Source organism: Chiloscyllium plagiosum, chromosome 30, assembly GCF_004010195.1.
Source record: "Chiloscyllium plagiosum isolate BGI_BamShark_2017 chromosome 30, ASM401019v2, whole genome shotgun sequence".
NCBI classification, from domain to species: Eukaryota; Metazoa; Chordata; class Chondrichthyes; order Orectolobiformes; family Hemiscylliidae; genus Chiloscyllium; species Chiloscyllium plagiosum.
In genome coordinates this window covers 19,879,445-19,906,861 of record NC_057739.1, presented here as the reverse complement: position 1 = coordinate 19,906,861, position 27,417 = coordinate 19,879,445, and the positions used below count along the sequence as shown (strand labels likewise).

At 39.9% G+C, this 27,417-nt stretch overlaps 1 protein-coding gene across 2 annotated transcripts in view; it reads left to right on the top strand.

Moving 5' to 3' along the window:
• The window catches only part of si:ch211-282j22.3 (ER degradation-enhancing alpha-mannosidase-like protein 3), a 70,096-nt gene that overhangs the window by 8,931 nt on the left and 33,748 nt on the right, over positions 1 to 27,417 (top strand). Inside the window, exons 2-9 of one of the 2 annotated variants that reach the window (XM_043719997.1) lie at positions 1,909 to 1,954; positions 5,287 to 5,387; positions 9,492 to 9,531; positions 10,381 to 10,493; positions 11,803 to 11,956; positions 12,264 to 12,398; positions 18,223 to 18,328; positions 22,930 to 23,027. In XM_043719997.1, the coding sequence (XP_043575932.1) occupies positions 1,909 to 1,954; positions 5,287 to 5,387; positions 9,492 to 9,531; positions 10,381 to 10,493; positions 11,803 to 11,956; positions 12,264 to 12,398; positions 18,223 to 18,328; positions 22,930 to 23,027 (793 nt within the window). The remainder of the gene's footprint in view (positions 1 to 1,908; positions 1,955 to 5,286; positions 5,388 to 9,491; positions 9,532 to 10,380; positions 10,494 to 11,802; positions 11,957 to 12,263; positions 12,399 to 18,222; positions 18,329 to 22,929; positions 23,028 to 27,417) is intronic. The other variant, XM_043719998.1, reaches the window with a different exon arrangement.

Below are 27,417 nucleotides of genomic sequence, written 5' to 3'. Positions count from 1 at the left end.
TCCTCCTCCTCCTCCTTCTTCCTCCTCCTCCTTCCTCTTCTTCCTCCTTCTTCCTCCTCCTCCTCCTTCTTCCTCCTCCTCCTCCTTCTTCCTCCTCCTCCTCCTCCTTCCTCCTCCTCCTCATGAGCAGCCTCTTTATTTCAATGTGTGACACGTACTAGATTGCTGAGTTACCACGTATGTGCACTCTTGAGGGACATTGCTGGGAGAACCTGAATGGTGCATATTGTGGAGGAACATAAGATCAACTACACTGACTGTTGGACTGCTGCCAGGTTCAGTGGGGTAACAGTGGTGAGCACTGACAATTTTCCCATCATTGCCACTATGTACAAAGTTCATCTGAAATGCATAGTTTGACAACTTAGTACTGTGTAGCAATCAAATGTTTCCACGATCCTATAAATATACTGCAAAGAATGCAGTGTTTTTGTCTTTTATTATTTATTTGAGATACTGGAAAGTTGTATGACGCACTTTAATCACTGAAATCTATTTATGCCTCTTTCACTTCATTTTATCCTACCCAAGAAACTTGAGACATTTGGCCTTTGTGTGTTATTTGTTCATTCTATGGAGAAAATAGGAGAACGTGAGGTGTTTCAAACCGTGATCGTAGTGGTGCTTGTGTTAATATATGTGCGAGGTAAATTTTACCACTTCATTCCCTCATCCAGGTTGTTTAATGACGGTGATGATTGGCAAAGATTAAGGCGGCCACCATGATCAGAAGATGCCGCCATTCCCAACATTTAATTCCAGTTAACTAATTTACATCAACATGCTCAGTATATTTATCTTTACAATCTTATTTTTGGCCATCTAATTTGCAGTGGTCTAACATCTGCGTTTAAATTTCCACTTGAATGGAACTAGTTATGTTGAGGCTTAAATGTCAATATGGTAAACACAAAACTTTGTGTTAAATGATAACAATTACTGTGACTTGTCTCAAGGAACCTTTACTTGATAAAAATGAATCAGTTCTATGATTGAAAACTGAATTCCAGTAGCCTTTTACCAGCAGAAAGGCTTTAAGTTCAAATGTTTTGCTTTTTTTTCCTCTGGCAAACTGAATTAGCTTGCTGTGCTAGTAAGTAATGCTACATATTCCATAACTGTTCACTACTTTTAGCTTCTGAAATTCTTCAGAGTAATTGTAAGACCGCATAGTTTTCATTATATACTGTGCTTTGCAAAATCCCTTTTTATTACAAAAAATAATAAACTTATTACAAATCACATGACACATGCTTGGTCACTGAATGTTCATATGTATTATATCGCTGCAAAAGAGTTGTCATAAATCAGATGTGGCGTGATGCCACTTAGCTCATATCCTTTTACATAGAAACATAGAAAGTAAAAGCACAAGTAGGCCACTTGGCCCTTTTGAGCCGATTAGCCATGATCTCTGTAAATGGCAATCATCCAACTCGGTATTTTGTTCCCATCATTGCCCCATATCTTTTGATCTCTTTAGACCTAAGAACTATATCTGTCTCCTGCTTGAAAACATTCAATGCTTTGGCCACAACTGCTTTCTGTGGCAGAGAATTCCAGAGGCTCACCTGGAATAAGGACTCTCTAGTCCTTATTTCTCCTTATCTCAGTCCTACATGGCCTGCCCCTTAGATTGTGGCTCCTCGTTTTGGACTCCCCGTCTTCCTGCCTTTAAGCCTGTCTAGTCTTTTTAGAATCTTTTAGGTTTCTGAGATTTCTTTCCCTCCAAATTCTTCTAAACTCCAGTGAATAGAATCCTAACCGTTACATTCTCTCCGTACATCAGGCCTGCAATCCCAAAGGTCAGTTTTGGTAAGGTAATATTTTTGTTTGGTTATGTCTGCTGGAGAAATACTTTGAGACTGCTCTTTGATTTAACTATCTCTTGTTTTTTTTTCTTTGCAGGAACGAAGTTGTTGAAATGTTTGAGCATGCATATAACAACTATATGGTAAGTGTTTCATTTTTATTCAGTTGCCTTTGTGCAGTGTTTTCATTCAAGCCATCCAGGACAAATGGAAATCCAAACTATTTGGATGTATAGGGGAGGCATTGGCTGGTGGTATTACTGTTAACTACCACTCCAGAAAGTCAGTTCGTGTTCTTAGGAATTGGCTTTAAATCCGGCCTTTGCATATGGTGAAATTTGAATTCCATACTAAATCTGGAATGAAGAGTCTAATGATGACCAGGAAACCATTGTTGGGGGGAAACAATCCATCTGGTTCACCAATGCCCTTTAGGGAACGAAATCTGTTGTCCCGACCTGATTTGGCCTACATGTGACTCCAAACCCACAACAATCTGGTTGACTCTTAACTGCCCTGTAGGCAATTAGGGATGGACAATAAATGCTGCCTTGCCAGTGACACCCGCAAGCTGTGTGAATAATTTTTTAAAAAGTAGCAATTTCCTTGTTGCTGTGCTCCAATGAGGACCGCAGCAAAATGTCTCCAGTTTTTGTTAAATGTTAGAGTCCAGTTTTCTACTGTATCTTGCAGGTATTGCTGTCTGACATGGAGTTTATGAGCCCCACTTTTGAGTTTTTTTTGTTGATCCCAACTAATATCAAACATTATCAGAATTTGTTCCATACCTTTTTCATATCCCATCGAAGTCAGTAAATTCCATTCGATGAGACAAATATTTCTTCAGATTTATACAAAAACACGAAGAAAATTCCTTGAAATTCTAATTGGAAATTAACCATATGTAGGATGATTTTGCAAATTTGTACTGCTCCTTTGCCAGTCAATAGGCATGTGTAGCATACAATTTTCCATTCGCACTGGTCAAAATTTCATGGCCTACATAAAACTGAATTCTGAAAGTTCAATGCTGGCTGCCAAGGCACTCCGTTGGCAGTTCAGTCATTAATTTTGCCAATATTGTTTGTAGGCATTTCCTGACTACTTTTGATCATGTCCATCACACATTATCACCAGAGACTAAAGGACTTGCTACCAATGCACAGAAATAGAATGTTCTGGAGACAATTCCTTGTCTTCAAACATTTAACGTGCATATTCAAAAAAAGGCGTTTCATCACATTTTGAAGTAGGGAAAGGAATTACTGAATGCTGCTGGCTACCCTTTGTTTTTAAGCGCATAACAAGTATGCCAGTACAACCAACATTCCAATTTCTGATCTTATGGCTGGGTTTTGCAGTTAGCAGCAATCAAGCTCTGTCATCTCTTTGTTGCATTTGCAGGTTGCCCACCATGGACTTTCTGAGCTTTGGGACCTGGGATCTGGGACCTTTTTGAATAAATCAATAAATTGTACATCTGCTTAATCAGTCAGTTTGCAGAATCTTTGAGGCAGGCAGAGTCTGAACCAGGGAATGCAAACCAGAATAGCTAATCCAATGCCCAAGTATGCAGAAAAAGCAAAATGGGCAGCAAGATTTAAAAACAAAGTGCAAGGAAAGCATTTTTATTTTGAACTCTACAACTAGAGTTAAAATTTTAGGGGAATATGTGCCCACATTTCTAATGCTTAAGTTTCAGATTTACCCTTTTAGATGAAGATGAGCGGTGTTAGTCTCAGTTATTTCTATCACAAAATCTGAGCCAATCCTTTCCTGTATCTTGCATCTTTTAGTTAAAATCAACTCTGAGAAAGTGAGGACTGCAGATGCTGGAGATCAGAGCTGAAAAATGTGTTGCTGAAAAAGCGCAGCAGGTCAGGCAGCATCCAAGGAGCAGGAGAATCGACTGCTCCTTGGATGCTGCCTGACCTGCTGCACTTTTCCAGCAACACATTTTTCAGCATCTTTTAGTTAAACACTATTGCTGATTCTCTCTGTGTACAATTCGTTAATTCAGAGCAAAATATTTTTTAGCTCATTTTCTGTTTTCATTATGCTCAGAAAAGAAAAGCAATTTTTTGCTGTGATTACAAATAGCTTTTTAACTTGCTTGTAAATATAGTATACCACTTTACATGCATGCGCTTGCATGTAAATATAGTATACTGCTTTACATGTATGCGCTTGTATGTAAATATAGTATATGGCTTTACATGCTTGCGCTTGCATGTAAATATAGTATACTGCTTTATATGTATGCACTTGCATGTAAATATAGTATACGGCTTTACATGCCTGTGGTTGCTTAAAACTGAAGTTGCAAAAAGATGATTAGTTCAATTTTTTTGATACTACACTGCATGAAGCATGTTTAAATTGATTTTATCAAAGGAGCTATTTCTAATATTCACATCAAATATATTAGGAATCACAGCATTTATCTTACAGAGTTCACTTGAAAATTGTGAATGACTTTTTTGTAATTGCACAAGTTATTCCGACATGAAGATAGCTTGGTTAGCTGAAAGTGTACTGAAGTTGTTAAAAGTATTTGACTGGTTGTATTCCCTTGATTAAGTTTAACTATGATGCACTTTTATGAAGTAACTCACTTTGCTGTTAGTATTATTTCCTCAGCATAGCATTATGCAGCTGACAAGTTTACTTTTTCAAGAGCATGGGAAATCATTGAAAATATTGCAATACATGGTAAAGATTTCAAGAAAGGGGCTGGGAGCAGGACAGCGTGGAGCAGGGCTTAGTATTGTTATGCTTTAAATTCTGGGGCTTGCATTCAACTGCAGCAGGGTTAAAGGTTTAGGTAGTTGGAAGGATGCTATATTCAGTGAAAGTAACTAATATCAGCCCAGGCCTCAATGATTAGATTAGATTACATTACAGTGTGGAAACAGGCCCTTCGGCCCAACAAGTCCACACCGACCCGCCGAAGCGAAACCCACCCATACCCCTACATTTACCCCTTACCTAACACTACAGGCAATTTAGCATGGCCAATTCACCTGACCCTGCACATCTTTTGGACTGTGGGAGGAAACCGGAGCACCCGGAGGAAACCCACGCAGACACGGGGAGAACGTGCAAACTCCACACAGTCAGTCGCCTGAGGCGGGATTGAGGCCATAAGCATAAAATTGGGCACAAATCACTTGGCATTCCCAGTTACAGAGATTGAGATTATGTGAATGGTCGAGGAAGAGGGATATTCACAGTGATGTAACATATTGGGAGAAAGTCAATGGAGCTTCACTTGACATATGATTCTGTGGTGGTTGATCTGAGGTTGATTCGGGCATCCTATGCTATCTGTTTCATTCAAAATTATATGCTATCACTTATGAATATATTATCAAGCCACTGTAAGCCTAGTGGTACTGCATGCCATTTCTGAAACCAGTTAAAAATGACGTTCTGATATTTAGGCTTTATTTGTTGCCTTCATCTGTCTCATTAGGAACATGCATACCCTGCTGATGAGTTGATGCCCTTGAGCTGTCGTGGAAGAATTCGTGGATTAGAGCCAAGTCGTGGTGATGTTGATGATGCCTTAGGAAAGTACGTTCTAGATTTGAACGTTCAGAAATACTGTCATTTGTAATCATGAAGTGGAGAACAGTTTAAGAACAATGAATTTTAAGTAAAGGATAAATTGTGCGTTAAGTACATCTGATAAATGTGGCAAGTAGAAAAAAATCTTTGTTTTTTTTTGGGCATTTGGAACAATCTGAAATAAGTTTTCATAATTTATGTAGAAATACATTTTATATTTATAGGCTTTGGTGCTGGTTCCCAAATCTGTGGAGTAACTACAAACAATATTTTGCGAAAACCTAACTTAGGATATCCTGTAAATAACAGCGCTGCTCAAAGTAGCTGTTCTAATGAGATCCATCATGCTTCAGCGGTAAATTCTCCAAGTCAAAATACCACAGGTTGAAGCCACATGCCAAAACACCTAGACATCACTTAGTCCAACACATTTGGTACTGAGGGAGTGCTGTGCTGTTACAGGTGCTGTTTGACTGTATTTTAAATTGAGGCACCCTCTGCTTTTTCACGCACAGACTTTTACAGCACAGCAAAAAGACCTTTTTCACCCCTTGTGTCCATGCCAATATTTAAGCATCTATCTTTTCCAATCCCATTTTCCAGTATACTTTGGTGTTTCAAGTGTTGGTCTACATACTTGTCAAATGTCTTAAGAGTTCCCACTTCTATTACCCTTTTAGGCAGAGAGTTCCAGATCCCCACAACTGTCTGAGTGAAAATATTTCTCCTCATATCCCCTTTAAATCTCCTGCTCCTTGCCTTAAAACTGTGCCCTCTGGTTATCAACCTCTCCACATGAGGGAAAGGCTTTTCCTCTCTACCTATCTGTATACCCCACATAACTTCCTATATTTGAGTGGTGTTCCCCTTCTGCCTTATCTGCTTTAAGGAAAATAACCCCAGTCTATCTAACCTCCCTTAATAGTGGAATTTCTCATCTTGGCGAATCTCCTGTGCACCTTAAGTGCAATCACTTCCTTCCTGTAGTGTGGTGACCAGAACCAAAAAACAATCAAATGAAATCATTCCCAAAAAAGCATTGAAACGTGAGCAGTGGAGTTCTTCAAATGCCCTGGCAAACAACAATCCCTCAACCAACATCACTAAATCGGATCATCTGATCATTTGTTTCATTGCTATTTGTGTCTAAAGTAAATCATTGGCTTCTGATCATTTCTATATATCTTGACTTGCAAAGAGCAATATACAATTGTAAGTTTTGTAAAGAATTTAAGCTGCTAGGAGAAAGCATAAAGCTGTACAAACTCCCATAGGAACTTTGTTCTGATTATGTACTTTGCCAATTATCTTATCATTGACTATGTGGAAATAAAGTGCCACAAAAATTCATTGACTGCTGTGGAATGGATTTCCCATTTCTTAATGACACCAAGGCGAGAGATGGTGTGAGCAGCTGTGATGCCAGCAAACTTGGGACTATCAATCTCATTGAAATATTTATGCATGTCAAACTAGTAAGTCAAAAGTATGTAATAACACTCTCACTATTAACTCTCAATTAGCAAAATAACTGTTTACTGTTGGATCATGCTAGGTCTTAAACTAAAGATAAAATAACTTAAAGAGAAAGTTTTTAAAAATAAAAATGGGAACGTTTGTATCACAAATAGAACATTGGCTTCTCAGGGCCAGCAAGGCAGCTTAACAGTAAGTATGATTTTAATACATCAGTAAAATCCCAGTTACAACTCAACAAACAATGCATTATTTTTTCAAGAGGTTTAACAGTGAGACTATGCAGATGATTCTAAATTCTCATCAATTCAATGATTTGTGATTGGGGTCCCTGGATTTAGTCAGCCTTGTAGGTTAAAAACAATGACCGCAGATGCTGGAAACCAGAGTCTAGATTAGAGTGATACTGGAGAAGCACAGCAGTTCAGGCAGCATCCGAGGAGCAGTAAAATCAACGTTTTGGACAAAAGCCCTTCGTCAGGAATACAGGCCTTAGTCACCCTTGTGGGAAACATCTGGGGTGCGGGGAATCCCAATGGTATTGTCTCATCTGGCCTTTCATGAGATTTGAGATCTGATTGGCAGGAGTCCTGCCAGCCAATCAGAGACCAGCAGCTCTCCATTACGTGTCAGCACTACAAAGAGTGGTGACAGCTGCACAACACTGGAGGCCCAGGATTGTTGTGGGAACCCAGGCCAAAGGTAAATGAGAGTGGAATAGGACCTCAAGTTGGATGATGCAAGAGGTGGGGCAGGGTTGGTAGCAGAAAGGGCTGGGCGTCAGTTTTTCGTAGCCCACCTTCCCCATGCCTGATTCCTCAGTCAGGTACAGGGAGCCTTACAACTGGTCTCCTGGAGGTCTGACATAATTTACTCAGGTGGCCTAGAGGATTGGGAAAGTCATGCTGATGCTGTTTAATATCTGAGTCACCATTGCATTGTAGTTTGCTTGGAAATATTTGTGTCATTAATGAGCCCCATAGTCACCAGCTGAGAATCCTGTATTAGCCCCTTCCACTCTCCAACATAATTTGGGAAGGCTTTACTGCCAAGGAGAGACTGACATAAAGCTTTGCCATGATTTGAGTTCTGCTGGCCTTTCTGTCCACAATGGGCTGTACTGAAAAACCTGAGGCAAAAATAACAACGCCGTACCATTTGTTTTTAAAGCAACGTACGTTAATAATTGAATAAAAGTGGCAACTAATAATCATTCATGTCTTTGAAAGCTCATTGTTTAACATTTTAAATTTTAGATAATTCATTTTCTCTTTGTCAATATTTGTTTGTAAGCAACAATGTGATGGCCATCTTATTTTTGTCTTTTGGACTTAAATGTTTCTGTCAGTGATCTGCTTTCAAAAGCAAATTCTGACAATCCAAAATCCAGATTTAGTTTACAAAGACTACATATGATCCAACAGGAGAGATTTATGAATTGCTATTTCTCTTTATTTGGCGGATTTTTAACAAATGGGGTGCTGCTGCTGAATATTGTAAATAAAATGCTTAGTTTCAGGCAAAAGGATACAGTTTGTGAAAACTGAAAGAAAGTAACTTAATTCTTGCTGATACCAAAGCAAATGTAATTTGCTGATTTTAAAAGGGACATTTGTCTTTGAGCCAAAATAATATCTGTAGACCATATGGTGAATTTCCAATCTTCAAACTTTGGTCATCACTGGGATTTTGTCTCATCAAAGCTCCTTTTAAGTAATTCTATCTTAGTTACTTTCAGCACATAATGAAAAATAGCAGTCATAGAGAGTTATAGAGTCATACAGCACGGAAACAGACCCTTCAAATGCTTGTTATATCAACCACTGCACCAAGTAGTCAGAATTTTCACATTTTCTTTCAAATCCTTCTTTTTTCTGCATTGAGTTTGGTTTGAATCACATATGGCAATGAATTACATTGTTTTTTAAGTAGAGACTTAGAGTACTTAGATGGTTAATTAATGGTTGATTTTATGGAAGGCTTTATATCATCCTTAGTCTACACATAAAAATGTCCTGCTTCTCTTGAAGAGTAGCTCTTCCACTAATGAATTACTGCAACCAAAAATATCTTTTTCATGGAAATTTTGAAAATTTGGGTTCTATTGAAATGGCTTCAGAAAGATGCAACTTCAGTCTTTTGAATATGCATGTTGCAACTGCAAATTGCTGAAGTTGACTTTGTAGTCCTTGAGCAATGTAAAGTTTGTACTCAGACATACAGTCTACATTCAAACTTAGTGATGATTTAGAGTAATTTGGCAAGGCCTTCCCTTATCTAATGCAGTTTACTTAATATTTTAAGTGCTTCTTAAATACACCTTTGTTAGAGCCTTTGAATATCTCTATGAATGTATGTATCGACTGCACTGAAAGATTTAAAACTTTGGGTCGTATTCCAATTGGTACTCTACCCCAAGTGAGATCTCCTGCCTTAAAATAGTTATGTTGATTAAAACAGAGCCTTGGGTTAATGTATGGAATGATAATAGTTTATAGCTGTTTGTCAAAATATATATAAAACTGCTCACGCAGCAGAGGGAAAAAAATCTCAAGTTTAAAATGTAATTGGAAACTTTTTTGCATATTGACTTTTTTGTCACCTTCATAATTTGAATTATGTTTTCATTTCCAGGTTTTCACTCACTCTTATTGATACATTAGATACGCTAGTTGTAAGTATTGTAACTTGTGATTTCAAGAGGGTGGAGGGGTTATTAAGAAAAGTGGGTTTCTCTATTTTTATCCGATCATGTTAGAAATGAGTGGGCTGCTGGTTTATTTGAGTTCAGTGTAAACAAATAGCCAAATCTATAAATTAATGTTGACGCAGAATGCACAAATTTTAGACATGAAGCACATTTTTGTGGTGAGTTTTATCTAACCTCAACTTGATAGAACTTGTACCGCTAGATGATAAACTAGGAATATAAATCTGTGTTCTTTTGAAGATCTTCACAATTATCCTTTCTTTAATTTCAGGAAGAAATTGTGGGAGAAACAACATGATTTATTGCAATAAATCCTTTCTTAACATTTCTCACGGGTGTATTTAGATTAAACCTCGGAATAATTCAATTGTGCAGAATAAATCTATAAATAAATGGATGCATTTATTATGTGTCCTTGGAAAAATTGTTACCTTAAATTCCAAGGTCCCCTTCCATGCTGAACCTCATGTTGAACTCTATGAATGGAAGCTCGGTGTTCCACTTCATTTCTGGGGGAAATGAACAGTGTTTAGGAAGAGAATAGTCTTAATTTTGTGATAACTTCCCTTTTTCTTTGCTGTCCAGCTATATTGCAGTCAAAAGAGCAGCTGACCCACTTTCAGGCCTCAATTTGTGCAATTATTTCTCCCAGTTGGATAGCAATAGTAACTATAGATGACCACCTATCTAATTTGTATTTTCTATTTTTATCCCTACAAGTCCTGACTGAGTCTTATTTTGCCATATTACTTTGCCCAAGTTGTCATTTCAGTTCTTAAACTGAATAAAATACTATTATATTCTACTTCAAAGGTACTAAACAAACTAGATGAGTTTGAAGATGCAGTGCGAAAAGTAATACTACATGTCCAATTCGATAATGACGTTGTAGTCTCAGTGTTTGAAACAAACATCCGTGTATTAGGGTGAGTAAAGCTCTGTGTAGATTACGGTGTCTTTCTGAATTTGCAGAACTAGGCAGTCGCAGCATTGGAACAAATTACTTGATCTTGTGCCATATTTAATTTAGTCCATTTTTCAGCTTCTTTTTGTAAGACTACATGGAAACTGAACATTGCCACAGAGTGCTCAGAAATAATCGGTGTGTGGGTTTCCAATCTTAGCATTGGGAGGGAGAAAAAAATTGTGAACAGATCATTTTAAACTGTTAATACTCACCTTTTTAGCCAGATCAAAGTGAGTGTTATCTGGAATCTGTGAATACACTACCTCTCACTTTGTGTTTCAACTTTTCAAAAAGGATGGGAGAAAAATCTTGCAGTCTGTTGATTTAATTGGAATGGAGAAATATAACCTTCAACAGCAATTTTCTGAATTACTGAATAACAGTCCTTGCAGAATGCCAGTGCAACTTTTTTTTAACTGGAATCAAATGGTTATTTGACAAGGCACATTGATGCCCTTTCATGGTACGTTGTATAAAGTATTACAATGTGGTTTCACAATATTTGACTTGACAGTTCCTACTTCCAGTAAATTTCTGGTTGAGCAAACATTGCGAGAGAATTGGTGCCATAATGGTAATGTCACTGGACTAGTGATCCAAAGACTTGGGTTCAAGTTACGCTGTGGCAGTTGGTGGAATTAAAATTTAGCATTCTGGAATTGAGGTCTGTCTGAGTAATCCAAGTAATAGTCATAATGATTTTATCATGTATTGTCATGAAAATGACAATTGGTTCACTGTCCTTTTGAGCACCTTCTAAAATGCCTAGTAAGCCACTAACAAAATCTTTGTTTTTCCAATAATGCCAACATTCTTTTAGAGTTAAAGCAGAGAAATTATTCAACAAACCTGCTTCTGTAATATAGGTGGATGGCATTGTTTGTTTTCATAATATTTTTGTGATTCATGTCTTTGTTTTAAATTTGCATCTCTCTAGTCTGTAAATTTGGGTTTTGCACTGCATACCAACTAATAATCGTTCACTTTTATAAATGGGAGGGGGAGAATCACAAGATGGTGAGCATGGCAATGGAAAATCCTGGCTGTAGAATTCAAACATAATTAAGTAGGACATGTCCCAGAGGTCACAATGAAGTGTACTCACAACTGCTAGTTTAAAAATTAGTTAGTATTATGGGACTTTTTAAAGGAAGCTGTGGTTCTGCTCAGTATGGCTGGAAATGTTATTGAACAAGAACTCATTTATTATAATACTACAACTCTATTTCTATGATACTTGTTATTAAGAATATTTATTTTTGCTGCAGTGGGTTGTTAGGAGGTCATGTGATGGCAACCATGTTGAAGAACCATGGGTCCAAGATTCGTTGGTATAAAGATGAGCTTCTATATATGGCTAGAGACATAGGATATCGACTCCTGCCTGCTTTTAACACTACCAGTGGTCTACCGTATCCAAGAGTAAGTACATAGGAATTAGGACAATAATGATCTTGGAGTGAGAGTTTCAATCTTAATATATTGTTAAATAAAAACTCCCAAATGTAACTACAATGAATTTTAGTCATGATGTGTACCAAAGCTCGTAAAGCAAAAAGTACGACAAAGCAAGTTGTCTTACTTTTCATTGTCTGTATCCTTTGACAAACTGAATTATAGTAGTCCACTGATATCACTGTAAATACATTTATACAGTACTTCTAAACTATTTGTGGAGCAGCAGTTATAAAGGTTATTGAGAAGTTTCAAAGCTTTTATTTTATTGTAGGTAAATCTGAAGTATGGAATCTTGAGCCCTCTGTCCCGAACGGGCACAGAGTCAGACACTTGTACAGCCTGTGCTGGAACCATGATTCTGGAATTTGCAGCTCTCAGTCGCCTGACGGGTGAAACTATTTTTGAGGTAAAGCAAAATTTAAATTTTTGTTTTAAATTTGCATTGAATGATCTTCAAATTATGTTTGGAATTGTTTTTTTTTTCTCCCACTCTCCAAACTAACCCCCAAAATCATCATTGGACCATGAGGGGAGAGACAGAAAGCTAGAAACTATTGCCCACCTCGCCTGACGTGTCATCTGGGAAAATTGCTGGAATCCATTATCCATAGCAGGATATTCTGAAAAATATAGTGTGATTGGGTTGAGTGAACATGGCGTTGTATTTGCTTAATTTATGGAAGTCTTTTGCAGAGGTAACTAGCAAGGTGGATAAAGGGAACCTGTAAGTGTTTTGCAGTTGAATATCCAAAATGCTTTTGGTAATCAAAGCTTACTGCACAGAATGGTGGATAATCACTGAGCATATTCACGTAAAGCTGCAGATTTTCTTTATCAGAACAGGAATAAAAGAAAACAAATAAAGCTATCTAAATATGGAAGACAATTTGAATGAGCTTATAACACATGAATTCAAACTTTCAGCCTACCTCCTGACTAAGGTTCAGAAAACATTGTACGCCAATCTTAATTCTTTAGAATTCTACTAAGTCCTTCCAGGATCTTTCCATTGGATTATGGAGACAATTCATTGAGTACTTTCCAAGTCTGCTGGCAGGGGCTTCTCACAAATCTGAGATCTTAAACATTTTTCAGTTCAAAGAACCTGCAAATTTTTATCCAACTCTCTGGTTTGGAAGTTTCAAAAGCAGAACCATTCTCTGGACTATCTTGATCTCCTCCAAGGGGAGAAATTAAACAGATATCTGAACTCAAGCCTGGTGTTCCCTGAACTGGTACAAAAAATGTTGCTTCAATCCTAGATTCTGCTAAACTCTAAACAAAGCTAATGGCCTTCAATGCTTACCCTATCTGTCATAAACCCGACACTATAAATATCTTTCAATTAACCCACGGAGGCTTACAGTATTCTACCAGAAGGTAACCACTTGATTGAAATAAAGCCCTCAGATTTTCAGAGGAAGCATCCATAGTGGGCAGCACGGTGGCAGAGTGGTTAGCACTGCTGCCTCACAGCGCCACAGACCCGGGTTCAATTCCCACCTCAGGCGACTGTGTGGAGTTTGCACATTCTCCCCGTGTCTGCGTGGGTTTCCTCCGGGCGCTCCGGTTTCCTCCCACAATCCAAAGATGTGCAGGTTAGGTGAATTGGCCATGCTAAATTGCCCGTAGTGTTAGGTGAAGGGGTAAATGTAAGGGAATGGGTCTGGGTGGGTTACGCTTCGGCGGGTCGGTGTGGACTTGTTGGGCCGAAGGGGCTGTTTCCACACTAAGTAATCTCATCTAAATTGCTGCTGCTGTGCAGAGCTTGCTGAAACCTCATCTTGAGTATTGAATATAGTTTGGTTTCATTATTTGCAAAGAAAAATTGTATTGGAAGCAATTAAAAGAGGGTTAATATAATTGATTTGATTTCTACCCATTGGAGTTTAGAAGAATGACAGATGACTTTATTGAAACATGTAAGAACCTGAGAATACTTTATACGGTGGATAAGTGAGAAATGGTTACTCTTGGGGGTGGAGGCATGGGGGTTGGAGTTGCTGGGGAAGAACAAGGCTGAGGGAGGGGAAGGTCTCCTTTTTTGGAGAAAGATGAGATTTTGTCTTCCTTGTGGGTTGTCACAATGTGAAATTCTTTTCCCCAACAAGCAGTGAAGACTGCATCATTAATTTATTCAATACAGATTTTGACGTTTTAATAAACAAGAGAGTCAAAGCTATGAGCAGCTGAAACTGGGTACAGACACTTGAAACTTGTCTGTTTGCATTTTCACCTGCTTCATCAATGACCTACCCTCCATATAAGTTCAGAAGTAGGGATGTTCACTGATTGTGCATTATTCAACACCATTCGTGACTCCTTAGATAGTGAAGCAGTCCATGTTCAAATACAAGATCTGGACACTGTCCAGACTTTGGGTGATTCGCACCACACAAATGCCAGGAATTGCCATCTCCAATAAGAGACTATCTAACCACTGCCCCCTGATATGCAATGGCATTACTGTCACTGAATCCTCTAATATCAACATCCTTACCATGGATGAGAAACTGAACTGGTACTTGTAGTTTAAATACAGTGGCTGCAAGAACAGGTTAGAGGCTAGGATTAACTCACCTCCAGACTCTCCAAAGTCTATCCACCATCTACAAAGCGCAAGTCAGGAGTGTGATGGAATGCTCACCACTTGCCTGCATGGGTGCAACTCCAACAACACTCAAGAAACGTAACACTATCCAGGAGAGAGCCTGCTTAATTGGCACCACGTGCAATGGCCTCTGCTACTGCTGCTGAGTAGAAGCATCGTGTGTTGTCCACAAGACACACTGCAGAAATTCACCCAAGATCCTTAGACAGTATCTTCCAACTCCACAACTGCTTCCACCTGGGAGGACAAAGTAGCAAATACATGAGAACAATTTCCATCCTAACCCCAGCTATACCTCTGGAGTGGGAAGTGGGTTAGGCAAGGGCTGGGAGCTGATAATTGACAGCCTAATGCCTCCAGCTGTCTGTAGGGAGCTGGGGACAGATTAGCTGCCTGGAGACTGCCTCCTGATGTCAGTATGGAGAGCCTACATTCTTGCCTGGATGTAACTGTTGACTTTCCTTGAGAGGAGGTTTGCTCCACACCACCCTTAATGGATGATGGTGGCCTTGTAGCAAAAGCCATTTTAGTTGTCTAAAGTTTTGAAAAGGTTGAAGGGACATTATTTCTGTTTTGAAGCCTGCTGCTTTCAGGCTGGAAATCCTGTGATTGGCCTTCCAGCTTAGAGAACCTTCCTTTCTTCAGGACTGGGGGTGCATATGGGGGGAGCTGCAGATAAAGGGGGTAGCCAGGGCAGGATAGTGAAGTAGGGATAGGTGAAGTCAGGTAGAGGGTACGACCTGGTTGGTGAATGGGAGGAATGAATCGGGTAGGTGGCAGGGAGCAGTGGAAGGGAGGGGCAGAGAAGGGAGTCAGAGGATGGGAAGGGAGGTTATTTGATATTGGAGAACTCAATGTTGAGTCCTTTGGGCTGTAGGCTGCCCAGGCGGAAGATGAGGTGTTGCTCTTCCAATTTGTGCTGTGGTTTGTTGTGGCAATGGAGGAAGCCAAGGATGGTCGTGTTGGAAAGGAGTGGTTAGGGGAATTGAAATGGGCGGTGGCTGGGAGGTCAGGTAGGCCCCACGCCCAGCTGTTCCCTAAGTTTACGTTTGGTCTCCCCAATGTAGAGAAGACCACATAGGCAGGACCTGATGCAGTAAACTAGTTTGGCAGAGAGGCAGGTGAACCTCTGTTTCACCTGGAAAGACTGTTTGGAGCCCTAGATGCTAGTGAGGGGGGTGGTGTACCGGCAGGTTTTGCATCTTTTCCAGTACAGGGAAAGGTACCTGGGGGTTTGGAGGCATCGGTGGGGAGAGTGGTGCAAACCCAAGATTGTCTAAAGGAATGGTCCTTGTGGGAGGCAGAGAGGAGTGGGGAGGGGCAGATATTCTTGGTGATGGGATCTAGTTGGAGTTGGCGGAAGTGTTTAAGGATGATGTGTTTGATGCGGAGACTGGTGGAGTGGTAGGTGAGGACAAGGGAGTCTCTGTCTTTATTCCATTGGGGGAGTTTAGAGTAGTGGAACGAGGAATGGAGGTGGTACAGCGGAGGGCTGTCTGGATGACATAGTGAGGAAAAGCACGTTGTTCAAAATAGGTGGACATACAGGATGCTCGCAGTGGAATGTCTCCTTGTCTGAGCAGATCCGGTGGAGGCGGAAGAATTGGGAGAATGGGATGGACATCTTGTAGGATATTGGGTGGGAGGAGGTGTAGTCTATGTAGTTATGGGATTCTGTAGGTTTGTAGTAAACGTCTGTCTGGAGACTGTCACCGGAGATGGAAATGGTGAGGTCAAGAAAGAAGAAGGAGGTGTCTGAAATGGACCAAGTGAATTTGAGGGCAGGGTGGAAGTTGTGGGTGAATTCAATGAACTGCTCCAGTTCAGTCTGGGTGCATGATGCTGTACCAATGCAGTCATTGATGTCTCGGCAGAAGTGTTGGGGTACAGTGCCTGTGTGGGCACTGAAGGGGAACAAAGATGCAGGCATAGCTGGATCCCAACTGGGTGCCCACGGCGACCTCCTTGATTTGGAGGAAATGGGAGGAGTTAAAAAGTTATTGAGGGTGAGGACTAGTTTGACGAGGTGGAGGAGGTTACTGAGAGGGGGGGAGCTGGATGGGTCTGTTGGAGAAGAAGTGGAGAGCTTGGAGGCCATCCTTGAGGTATGGACGTGTATAAGGACTGCACGTCCATTGTGAAGATAAAGCGCTGGGGACCAGGGAGTTGTAAGTGGCTGAAGAGATGGAGGGCATGGTTGGTATCACTGATGTAAATGGGTAGTGCACGAACTGTGGGGGGCGAGAATGGAGTCGAGGTAAGACGAGATGAGCTCGGTGGGGCAGGAGCATGCCGAGACGATATGTTGGCCGGGTAGTTGGGCTTGTGGGTCTTGGGAAGCAAGTAGAAGCGTGCAGTACACAGCTGGGGTCTGAGTTTGGAGGGGAGATCACTGGAGGCAATCAGGCCATGGGCCCAAGCCGACCTATCGTCTCAGCATGCTCCTGCCCCACTGAACCCCTCTCGTCCTACTTCAACTCCATCCTCTTCCCCTTAGTTCAGGCACCTCCCACCTACATCTGTAATACCAACCACACCCTCCATCTCTTCAGCAACTTCCAGTTGAGGCAGAACTTCAGCTGCCTCTCTTCCAACCTAATTTGCTGCATCACGTGCTCCCAATGTTGTCTTCTCTACATCGGGGAGACCAAACATAAACTTAAGGAACAGTTCACCAAGCAATTGGAGCTGGGCCCGCGGGGCTGACCAGACCTCCCAGTCACCACCCACTTCAATTCCCCTAACCACTCCCATTCCAACATGACCATCCTTGGCCTCCTCCATTGCCACAATGAACCACACTGCAAGTTGGAGGAACAGCACCTCCTCTTCCACGTGGGCAACCTACAGCACGGAGGACTCAACTTTGAGTTCTCCAATTTTAAATAATCTCCCTTCCTAACCCCTGACTCCCTTCCCAGCCCCTCCTCATCCCTTTCACTGCTCCCTACCACCTACAGAATTCATTCCTCCCATTGACCAATCAGGTCGTAACCTCTACCTGTCTTCACCTATCCCTGCTTCACTACCCTGCTCTGGCCACCCCGCTTTATCTGAAGTTTCCCCCATACCCACCCCCAATCCGGAAGAAGGGTTACACTCAAAACGTTGACTTCTCCACCTCCTGTTGCTGCTTGGATTGCTGTGTTCTTCCAGCCTCCTGCTTGTCTATTTTGGATTCCAGCATTTGCAGGTTTTTTTTCTCTCTAGAGAACCTTCCTGTCATTCCCAATTGGACAGAGAGTCTTTGCTTTGTTCAGCAATTATTTAGGTTCTCCAGGGAGAACAGAATTTAAAGTCTAAATTGAACATGCTGCCTTTGTTTGGATGTTAGAAGATTATGATGATGTGACCCCATTGGAATATCTAGTTTGATTTATGGTGGTATCTTTTCATTATACCAGTCTCTGTTTGGTACACCTAGGGCAGATTTTGAAATTTTAGATGTATTAGTTTGTATCCTGTATTAAGTCAATATTTTTCATTTTACACATTTAAATAACAAATTGTCTAACATGTATGTTTGAAAATAATTGGATTTGTGCAAGAGCTAGTTATACATTTTTTAACACTTATTTTCTATTTCACGATTCATGGCAAATTATTTTTTATCCTGTAGGAATATGCACGGAGAGCAATGGATTTTCTATGGGAGAAAAGACAGAGAAGCAGTGATCTTGTGGGGACAGTGATCAACATCCACAATGGTGACTGGATCAGGCGGGGTGAGCATAGCACCTTTATCTAATATGTCTCAAAGTTACTGATGCAAATTGCACTTAAATTCTTCAGCACTGTGTAAACCTCATGGAAATGTGGAGTGCATACTTGCAGTACACAAGTACTCAAATCCATACACCTTTCAACCCTTTCTATTTTTCAAATATTACATTTCTGTAACCTGTTCTCCAACCTGTCCCTGACTCTTCAAGTTTACCTGAGTGTTAGTAGACACCAACCAAAAATATCTGGACTTGCTGTAATAAGTTCTGCAGCCTCGTATCCGTTTAATTTCCTCCCTGGCTTTAAGGATTTAAATATGACAGAAATGTACCATAGTTAATTGCAGTCCTTTAGATGGACATCCCTGGTAATGTGTAGCAGTACAGGATAAATTAAAGACCTGTATAATAAAGGGTTCTCCAGGTAAGAGTGATCATAACATGATATGATTTCATATTCATTTTACAGGGAGAAAATGTGGGCCTGTAACTATGTTTTAAACTTGGCAGTTACAAGATTGGTCAAACTGGACTAGGTTTAATGGTTAGAAAAGTTAAAGGCTCAGAGAAGCAGTGGTAAAGATTTGAAGAGATATATTTTGTTATTGTTAAGAATGTATTTAATTGAATAAAACTCTAATGGAATAACACACGACTCATGACTAAGCAAAGAACCTAAGGTTGGCATCATATTAAAAGAAAATACGTACAATGTTGGAAAGATTGAGAAACAAGTGAAGGATGTCAAAACAATTTTAAAAAAGATGAAATTAGAGTAGGAGAGAAAATTAGCAAGAAATATGAAACCAATAATAAAAGCTTTCATGAGAATATAAGAAGGAAAAGACGAGCTAAAGTGAGCATCAGCTCCCTCAGGATGAAACTGAAAAAATTATAACATGAAAAGAGGAAACAGCAGAGGGTATGAACAAAAAGAGAAAAGTATCCCAAGAGCAGTAGAAAATAAGCATAAAAAGAGAAGGAGGAATTGAATGATCACTAGAGAAATTGTACAAAAAACCTGATGGATAGGGCTTCCAGTGCAACACCACCAGGTCGCACATCTCATATGTGGTCTTATAAGTTGTGGCTGCAGAGATGGTTGAGGCATTGGTTGCAAACTTCCAAAATGACCTAGATTCTGGGAAAGTTCCAATACATTGGCAAACTGCATACAGAGTTTGTCTGTCCATGAATAGAAGTGAGAAAGCAGGAAACTATAGGGCAGTTAACCTAATGCCCGTCATTGAGAAATTGATAGATTCCATTATTAAAGAGGTGGCAGCAGGCCACTTCAAGAACTATAATACAAAGCAAGCAGTATTGACATGGTTTTGTGAATGGGAAGTCCTGAACAAAGAGACCTTGGAGTGCAGGTTCATAGTTCCTTGAAAGTGGAGTTGCAGGTAGATAGTATAGTGAAGAGGGCATTTGGTATGCTTTCCTTTATTGGTCAGAGTATTGAGTACAGGAGTTGGGAGGTCATGTTGCGGCTGTACAGGACATTGGTTAGGCCACTGTTCGAATATTGCATGCAATTCTGTTCCCTTTCCTATCGGAAAGATGTTGTGAAACTTGAAAGGGTTCAGAAAAGATTTACAAGAATGTTGCCAAGGTTGGAGGATTTGAGCTATAGGGAGAGACTGAACAGGCTGGGGCTGTTTTCCCTGGACTGTCGGAGGCTGAGGGGTGATCTCTTAGAGGTTTACAAAATTATGAGGGACATGGATAGGGTAAATAGGCAAAGTCTTTTCCCTGGGGTTGGGGAGTCCAGAACTAGAGGGCATAGGTTTAGGGTGAGAGGGGAAAGATAAGAGACCTGAGGGGCAACTTTTTCACGCAGAGGGTGGTACATGTATGGAATGAGCTGCCAGAGGATGTGGTGGAGGCTGGTACAATTGCAACATTTTAAGAAGCATTTGGATGGGTATATGAATAGGAAGGGTTTGGAGGGATATGGGTCGGCATGGATGGGTTGGACCGAAGGGTCTGTTTCCATGCTGTACATCTCTATGACTCTGTGATAAGCTTGACACATAGAGAGGAACTAGTAGACACGGCTTGAACTTTCTTAAAGATACAGAGTCAATAGCTTGGGTAAAATAGCAACAGAACCCTGTTTCTGGAAGTCCTATCCCCAAACCCAGCAGCTGCCATTTTTACTGAGAGGAAATGAGTCCAGCTTGTATTTTGCACATCCCTGGTTCATAGGGGCAACAGTATGTGTTAAGTGTAGTTGCCTTCAATTAGATTCGGTTTTCCCTGGTTGGATATTAAAACATTACTTGTAGGCTATAGAACTTTCAGCAGAAAGTAAAAGATGACCAGAGTTCTTCAGAGGGGTTGGGTAACCTTTGGAGAAGTAGAACAACTTTTTGGAACACTCTGGGGGCAGCAATGAGAGAGGTCAGATGTCCTTTGCAATCGTTAAAAGTATACTTAAACATTTAAGTGCATTTAAAATGGAGAAACTCATTCAAGTTGTCAAGACATTTAAATGTCCTAACCTTTATAGAGAAAAAGAAGTTAAAGTTGCCATTGAATCCATGCAGTTTGACAAATTGTGGATTGCCAGGGGAAATAAGGGTTTTGGGGCAGGAGGAAAATAGAGTAAGGGCAACTGTCAGATGAACTATAATTTCATTGAATGGTAAAGTAGGGTTGAAGGGCCACATGACATGTCATTCCTCCTTATTCTTGTGTTCTCCAATTATTCGTGTTGGTCTCTAAATCAATGACCATGTCAATATGACATTTGCTAAGTAAACAGGCAAAGGTTAATATGTGCACAACTGTTTGCAGAAAGGTTATTATATTACCTATTAGAAAACTAAATTTTTGTCCTCCAGTAAACTGGTTAGAAGGAAATTGTGTAGATATGTATGTCATGTGTTTGCTTAACGGACACTAGGTTACCTGCAATTATATTACCATCAAGTCATAGAGATGTATAACACAGAAGGAGACCCTTTGGTCCAACTTGTCCATGCCGACCAGATATCCCAACCCAATCTAGTCCCACCTGCCAGCATCCGGCCATTTCCTACTAAACCCTTCCTACTCATATACCTATCCAGATGCCTTTTAAATGTTGCAATTATATTAGCCTCCACCACTTCCTCTGGCAGCTCACTCCATACACGCACCACCCTCTGCGTAAAAAGGTTGCCCCTTAGGTCTTTTTTATATCTTTCCCCTCTCACCCTAGATCTATGCCCTCTAGTTCTGGACTCCCCTATCCCAGGGAAAAGACTTTGTCTATTTATCCTATCTATGCTCCTCATGATTTTATAAACCTCTATAAGGTCACCCTCAGCCTCCAATGCTCCAGGGAAAATGGCCCCAGCCTATTTAACCTCTCCCTATAGCTCAAATCCTCAACCCTGACAACATCCTTGTAAATCTTTTCTGAACCCTTTCAAGTTTCACAACATCCTTTCGATAGGAAGGAGACTAGAATTGCACGCAAAATTCCAAAAGCAACCTAACCAATGTCTTGTACAAACGCAACATGACCTCCCAACTCCTGTACTCAATACTCTGACCAATATAAGAAAGCATACCAAATGCCTTCTTCGCTATCCTATCTACCTGTGACTCCACTTTCAAGGAGCTATGAACCTGCACTCCAAGGTCTCTGTTCAGCAACACCCCCTAGGACCTTACCATTAAGTGTATAAGCCCTGCTAAGATTTGCTTTCCAAAAATGCAGCACCTCGCATTTATCTAAATTAAACTTCATTTGCCACTTCTCAGCCCATTGGCCCATCTGATCAAGATCCCTTTGTAATCTGAGGTAACCTTCTTTGCTGTACACTTCACCCCAGTTTAGCATGACTTAAATCCGTCTTCCTTTTAATGAAATTTAATGCAGCAGGCATTTTTAAAACATTTTTCTTTCTGCGTTTGCATACGTTCATTCCACCAGTTTATGTCCTCAAACATTTTATAGTTCTCACTTAGGTTTACCTAATTTTGCCTCATTTTGAGCAAACGTTTCTTGATATCTAAAATACTTTACAGATACATTGTGTTAGCTATTACCGTCCAGTGCAAAATTAAGGTTTTAATTTACCTTAATTAATGTAAATTTAAGGATAATGTGGTTTAAAAAAAATAAAAGTATAACTTTACCAATAACAAAATGCTGAAGATTATGATTTGAAAGCAAATTTGAAAGCACTTTTTGTGGATGGAAATGTGAAATTGAAAACAAACATTAGCCATAATCTTTACTAAATGATGGGGCATTTTAGGGTTGAATGGCCTAATTCTCCTAATGTTTCTGTTTATATGTGTGCTCGAAATATCAAGTACTGCATAACTTGACAGCCTTACTTCTGAGAAGCATGCAAGCTGTCTCTCTAGGAGATTTTTTTTTCAGAGCTGTGATCTTATAAATCTGTTTTTCAATATATTCATGTGGGAGAAACCACATGCTGTCCAGTGTTGTAAATTAGCAGCCGACATTTTACATGAACAGCTCCTTGTCACGTTGTAGTCACGTCTTTTGTAATATTAATGTACTTATCATCAACTTGCATCATTGATTGTTATGTTTCCAATCACTGAGATCCTACTAACAGATTCCATTGTATTCTAAGACAGTGGAGTGGGTGCTGGAATTGACTCCTACTACGAATATTTGTTGAAGGCCTATATCCTGCTGGGAGATGATGTGTATTTGGAGAGATTTAATACAGTAAGTCTTGTGTTTTTTTCTCTTTTTTTAAAGGTATTCAGTCGTAAGATCTTGAAATACTAAAGGAAAAATCTGTTACTGTGTGGCCGACAGAAATGGAGAGTTAGTGTAGCATGTGATGCGTCAGATAAAAGACTTGGGCTCCTGTGCTGACCCCAAATCAACTGGATATTTGCTGATTGAGCAGAGGCCAGACACTGGACACTGCACACTGCACAGACAATTGGAACACTGGTAACTGTAAGGCATTGACTAAAGGCCTTCAAGTGGATCAATTTGTCTCTCCTCTGGCTATGTTACATTGGCACCCAAAAGGGATTGGAAAATGTTACAATGTAGCAAAACTCCCTTGATTGTGTTGGAAGTATATAATGGTAAGTGTTGCAGAATGTAAGTATGGCGCTGGTACAAAATACTTACTATATGCAAATCACATAATAAGTAGAAAGGTGACCTACCAACAAAAGTAATCAATTCTAATGTCAGTGATGAACACTACGTGTAAAGCATCATGTTATACTATATGTAGAAAATGTATGCTAATGACTGTTCATCCTTCAAGTGACAATGGTAATAATGCAATCTACTAGAACAAACCATTATTGCAATTAACATTTTGTAGGATGTCCCCAAAACTATTTAATGGATTATCAATTTGGATTGCCATTTAGTAGAATAGACTTATTGTAAATTTATTACTGCAAATAAAGTTGTACTTCTGCCAATACTTATTGGAATTGGCAGTTGGTCCAAGGGACATCTCCAGATTTATAAGGAAGTGAAGGTAGCAGCTAATAAATGTAACATTTTAATGAAATTAAAGTTTTTGATAACATGACTTCAGTGTAATACAGAGCAGTTTTTCCATTACACTAAAAGAAGAGGACCTTGGATTCACCCCCCAAAAGACTAAATGAAACCAGGTGCCATCTGATAATGAGCTACCTCCAAAATGTGCCATGAAAGAAAATCATCAGTAAACAGAATTGCTGTAAAGCAATCAGCTTCCACAAACTTTACTGACTAATATATTAAGAATTCAGTTAATGCAACCACCTTCAGAAACATACCCAATATCAAATCCAAACACGTTGACACTTTCAGATAGAGACAAAGTGGCTATTACTCAGCAGAAGAGCAAATTAATCTAAATAAAAGAGAACTTTTCAAAAGAATTAACAAAATTAAAGCATCCTTTATTTCGCAGGAAATAACAAGTCTGAATGTATGATATGTTGCAATAAGTTGGCAACCCAAATGTCAATTCATTTGCCTCATAATAATATAATAAAGAATGAGTTGCATCTACATCCTGCATTTCATTGCCATAGGCTATTTCAAAGGTCTTCACAGCCAATTAAATAGTTTTGAAACATAGTTATTGTAATGATTTGGGAAATATAGAAGCTAAATTGTGCACAGCAAGTTCCTCCAAACAGAAGTATGATAACCAGTTAACCTGTTTTAGTGATGTTAATTAAAAGATAGTTTTTTTTTTAAAAAAAATTCATTTATGGAATTTTGGCATTGCTGGTCAAGCCAGCATTTGTTGCACACCCGTAATATTTGATTTTACTCATTCCTGTGAGCGTTATTGTCGAGTCAGCATTTCTTTCCATGCCCTAATTTCCCTAATGAAGCTGGTAGTGTGTTGCCTTCCTGAACAGTTGCAGTCCTTTGGGTTTAGAGATACCCACTATGCTTTAATAAGGACCTCAGGATTTTGAACCCACAACAGTAAAGGAATTGATAGAGTTTCAAATCATAATGGTGTGAGACTTGGAGGGGAACTTGTTTATCTACTGTCCTTGTTCTTCGAGAGGGTAGAGGTCACAGGTTTGGAAAGTGCTAATGAAAGAGCTTAGTCCAATACCATAGTGCATCGTACACAATGACATCACAATATGAGTGTTGAAGCTGGTAGACAAACAGACTGCTTTGTTCTGGATGGAGACAAGCGTCTTGTGTGTTTTTTGGACATACTTGTGCCTTGTAAATGGGAGACAACCACTGGGTAGTCTGTACATGAATTACTTATTCCAGAATTCCTAACTTTTGATCTGCTTTTCTTGAGTATTTGTATGGCTGATCTACTTCAGCTTCTGGTCAATGGTTACCCTCTGGTTGTTGTTGGTTTCAGTAGTGGTAACGCTATTTGAAATCCGAGGCGATGGTTAGATTCTGTCCCATTGGAAATGGTCATTGCCTGGTACTTCCAGGCATGATTGGTAATGTCCCTACCTCTGAGCCAGGAGCCCGGATTTCAAGTCCTATTTGCTTCAGATGTGTAATAACACCTCTGAATAGGTTGATTTTAAAAATGCCAACATTTCTGCAACAATGCCCTCTGGGCTGAGATGGTTGACCTCCAATAGTTTCTACTATCTTATTTTGTGTCAGGTATGACTCCAACCAATGGAGAGTTTTCCCATGATTCCTCTTGATTTTAGTTAGCGAGAACTCCTTCAAAAAATAATCAGTCAAATGCAGCCTTGATGTCAGGGTAGTCACTCTTGCCTTATTTCGAGTTCAGCTCTATTTTTTTCCCATGTTGGTTTAAGATGTAATGATGTCAGGAGCCGCGAAATCCTGATGGAGTCCAAATTGAGCATCAATCAGCAGGTTTTTCTAAGTGTTGCCTGCTAGCACTGTTGACAACCCCCTCCATCACTTCACTATGGGTTGAGAGTAGATTGATTGCACAGTGAGTGGCCGATTTGAATTAGTCCTGCTTTTTGTGGGCAGATGTATCTGGGCAATTTTCTACATCGCTGGGTAATTGCCAATGTTGTAGCTGAACTGGAAGAGCTCGGCTGAAGGTGTGGCTAATTCTAGAGCATATGTCATCAGTACTATTGCTGGACTGTTGTCTGAGCCTATAGCTTTTTCAGATTTGAGTGCCTTCAACTACTACTTGATATTCTGTGGAGTGAGGGAAATAGGCTGAAGGCTGGCATTTGTAATGCAGAGGACATCATGAGGAGGCTAGGATGGATCAATTGCTTGATGTTTCTAGCCAATGATGATTGAAAATGCTTCAAGCTGATCTTTTCTGTTATTCTGTGATAGGTTCCCACATCATAACTGATGAGTGTTGTTTATGGAGCTGTTTCTTCCTGTTTAGTTGTTTAATTATTCATCACTGTTCACAACTGAATAAATAGTTTTTAACTATTTAGAGCTTTCAACTGATCCATTGGTTGTAAGCTCTCTGAACCCTGCCTGTTGCATTGCTTCCACTATTCAGCATGCAAGCACTTCTGTGTTGTAGACTTACTGTATTTTACCTCATTTAATTGATATGTCAGCAATGAAGTTATGTCTCTGGCTAAATTTAATTCTTCTGATGTCTCACAACACCTGATGGATGTCCAGTTTGAAGTTGTTAAATCTGTTTGAAATCTATCCCACTTAGTATAGTAATAGTGCCACATAACTCAGCGGCAGGTATCCAGAATGTGAAAACTGGACTTCATCTCACACAAGGGCTGAGCACTGTTCACTCTTACTAATACTATCATGGACAGATACATCTTTGACAAATAAACTAGTGAGAATAAGATTAAGTAGGCTTTTCTCTTTTTGATTGTTCCCTTACCATTTGAGCAGATTCCGTCTAACCAGTATGTCCACGGGGATTACTCAATTACTCTTCTTCAAAACAGTCCTATGAGATTATTTGTGTACATCTGTGTGGTCAGATGCTGCTGATGTTTGATATCTCCTTTGAAAGACAACATCTCCACAGTGCTCTTTCAGTACTGCACTGGAATTTCAGCCTTTGCTTTGTGCTCAAGATTTGGGGTGAGATTTAAACCTACAGTCTTCCGAGTCAGAGGTGCAAGCACTGCCATCTAGGACAACAAGGTCATGAACGGTTTAGTTCAGCCTGAGATGATGACAGCACTTGGACAATGAAAGGGTCAGCAGTGGACAGGGAGAGCTGAATGTTAATAGTGTAGATATGGAAACGAATGTCTCATTTGCAGATAACATTGTATAGCAAACTGTAGAGGTTTTGGCCTTGTGGTATTATTACTAGACTGTTAATCCCGAGACCCAAATAATGCTCTGGGGACCCAGGTTCAGATCCTACCACAGCAGATGGTGGAATATGAATCCAGTATAAGTCTATAATTAAGAGTCTAGTGATGATCATTGTCAATCGTCAGAAAAACCTATCTGGTTCATTTATGCCCCTTTATGGAATTATATTATAGAGTCATAGAGTCAATAGAGATGTACAGCATGGAAACAGACCCTTCGGTCTAACCCGTCCATGCTGACCAGATATCCGAACCCAATCTAGTCCCACCTGCCAGCACCTGGCCCATATCCCTCCAAACCCTTCCTATTCATATACCCATCCAAATGCCTCTTAAATGTTGCA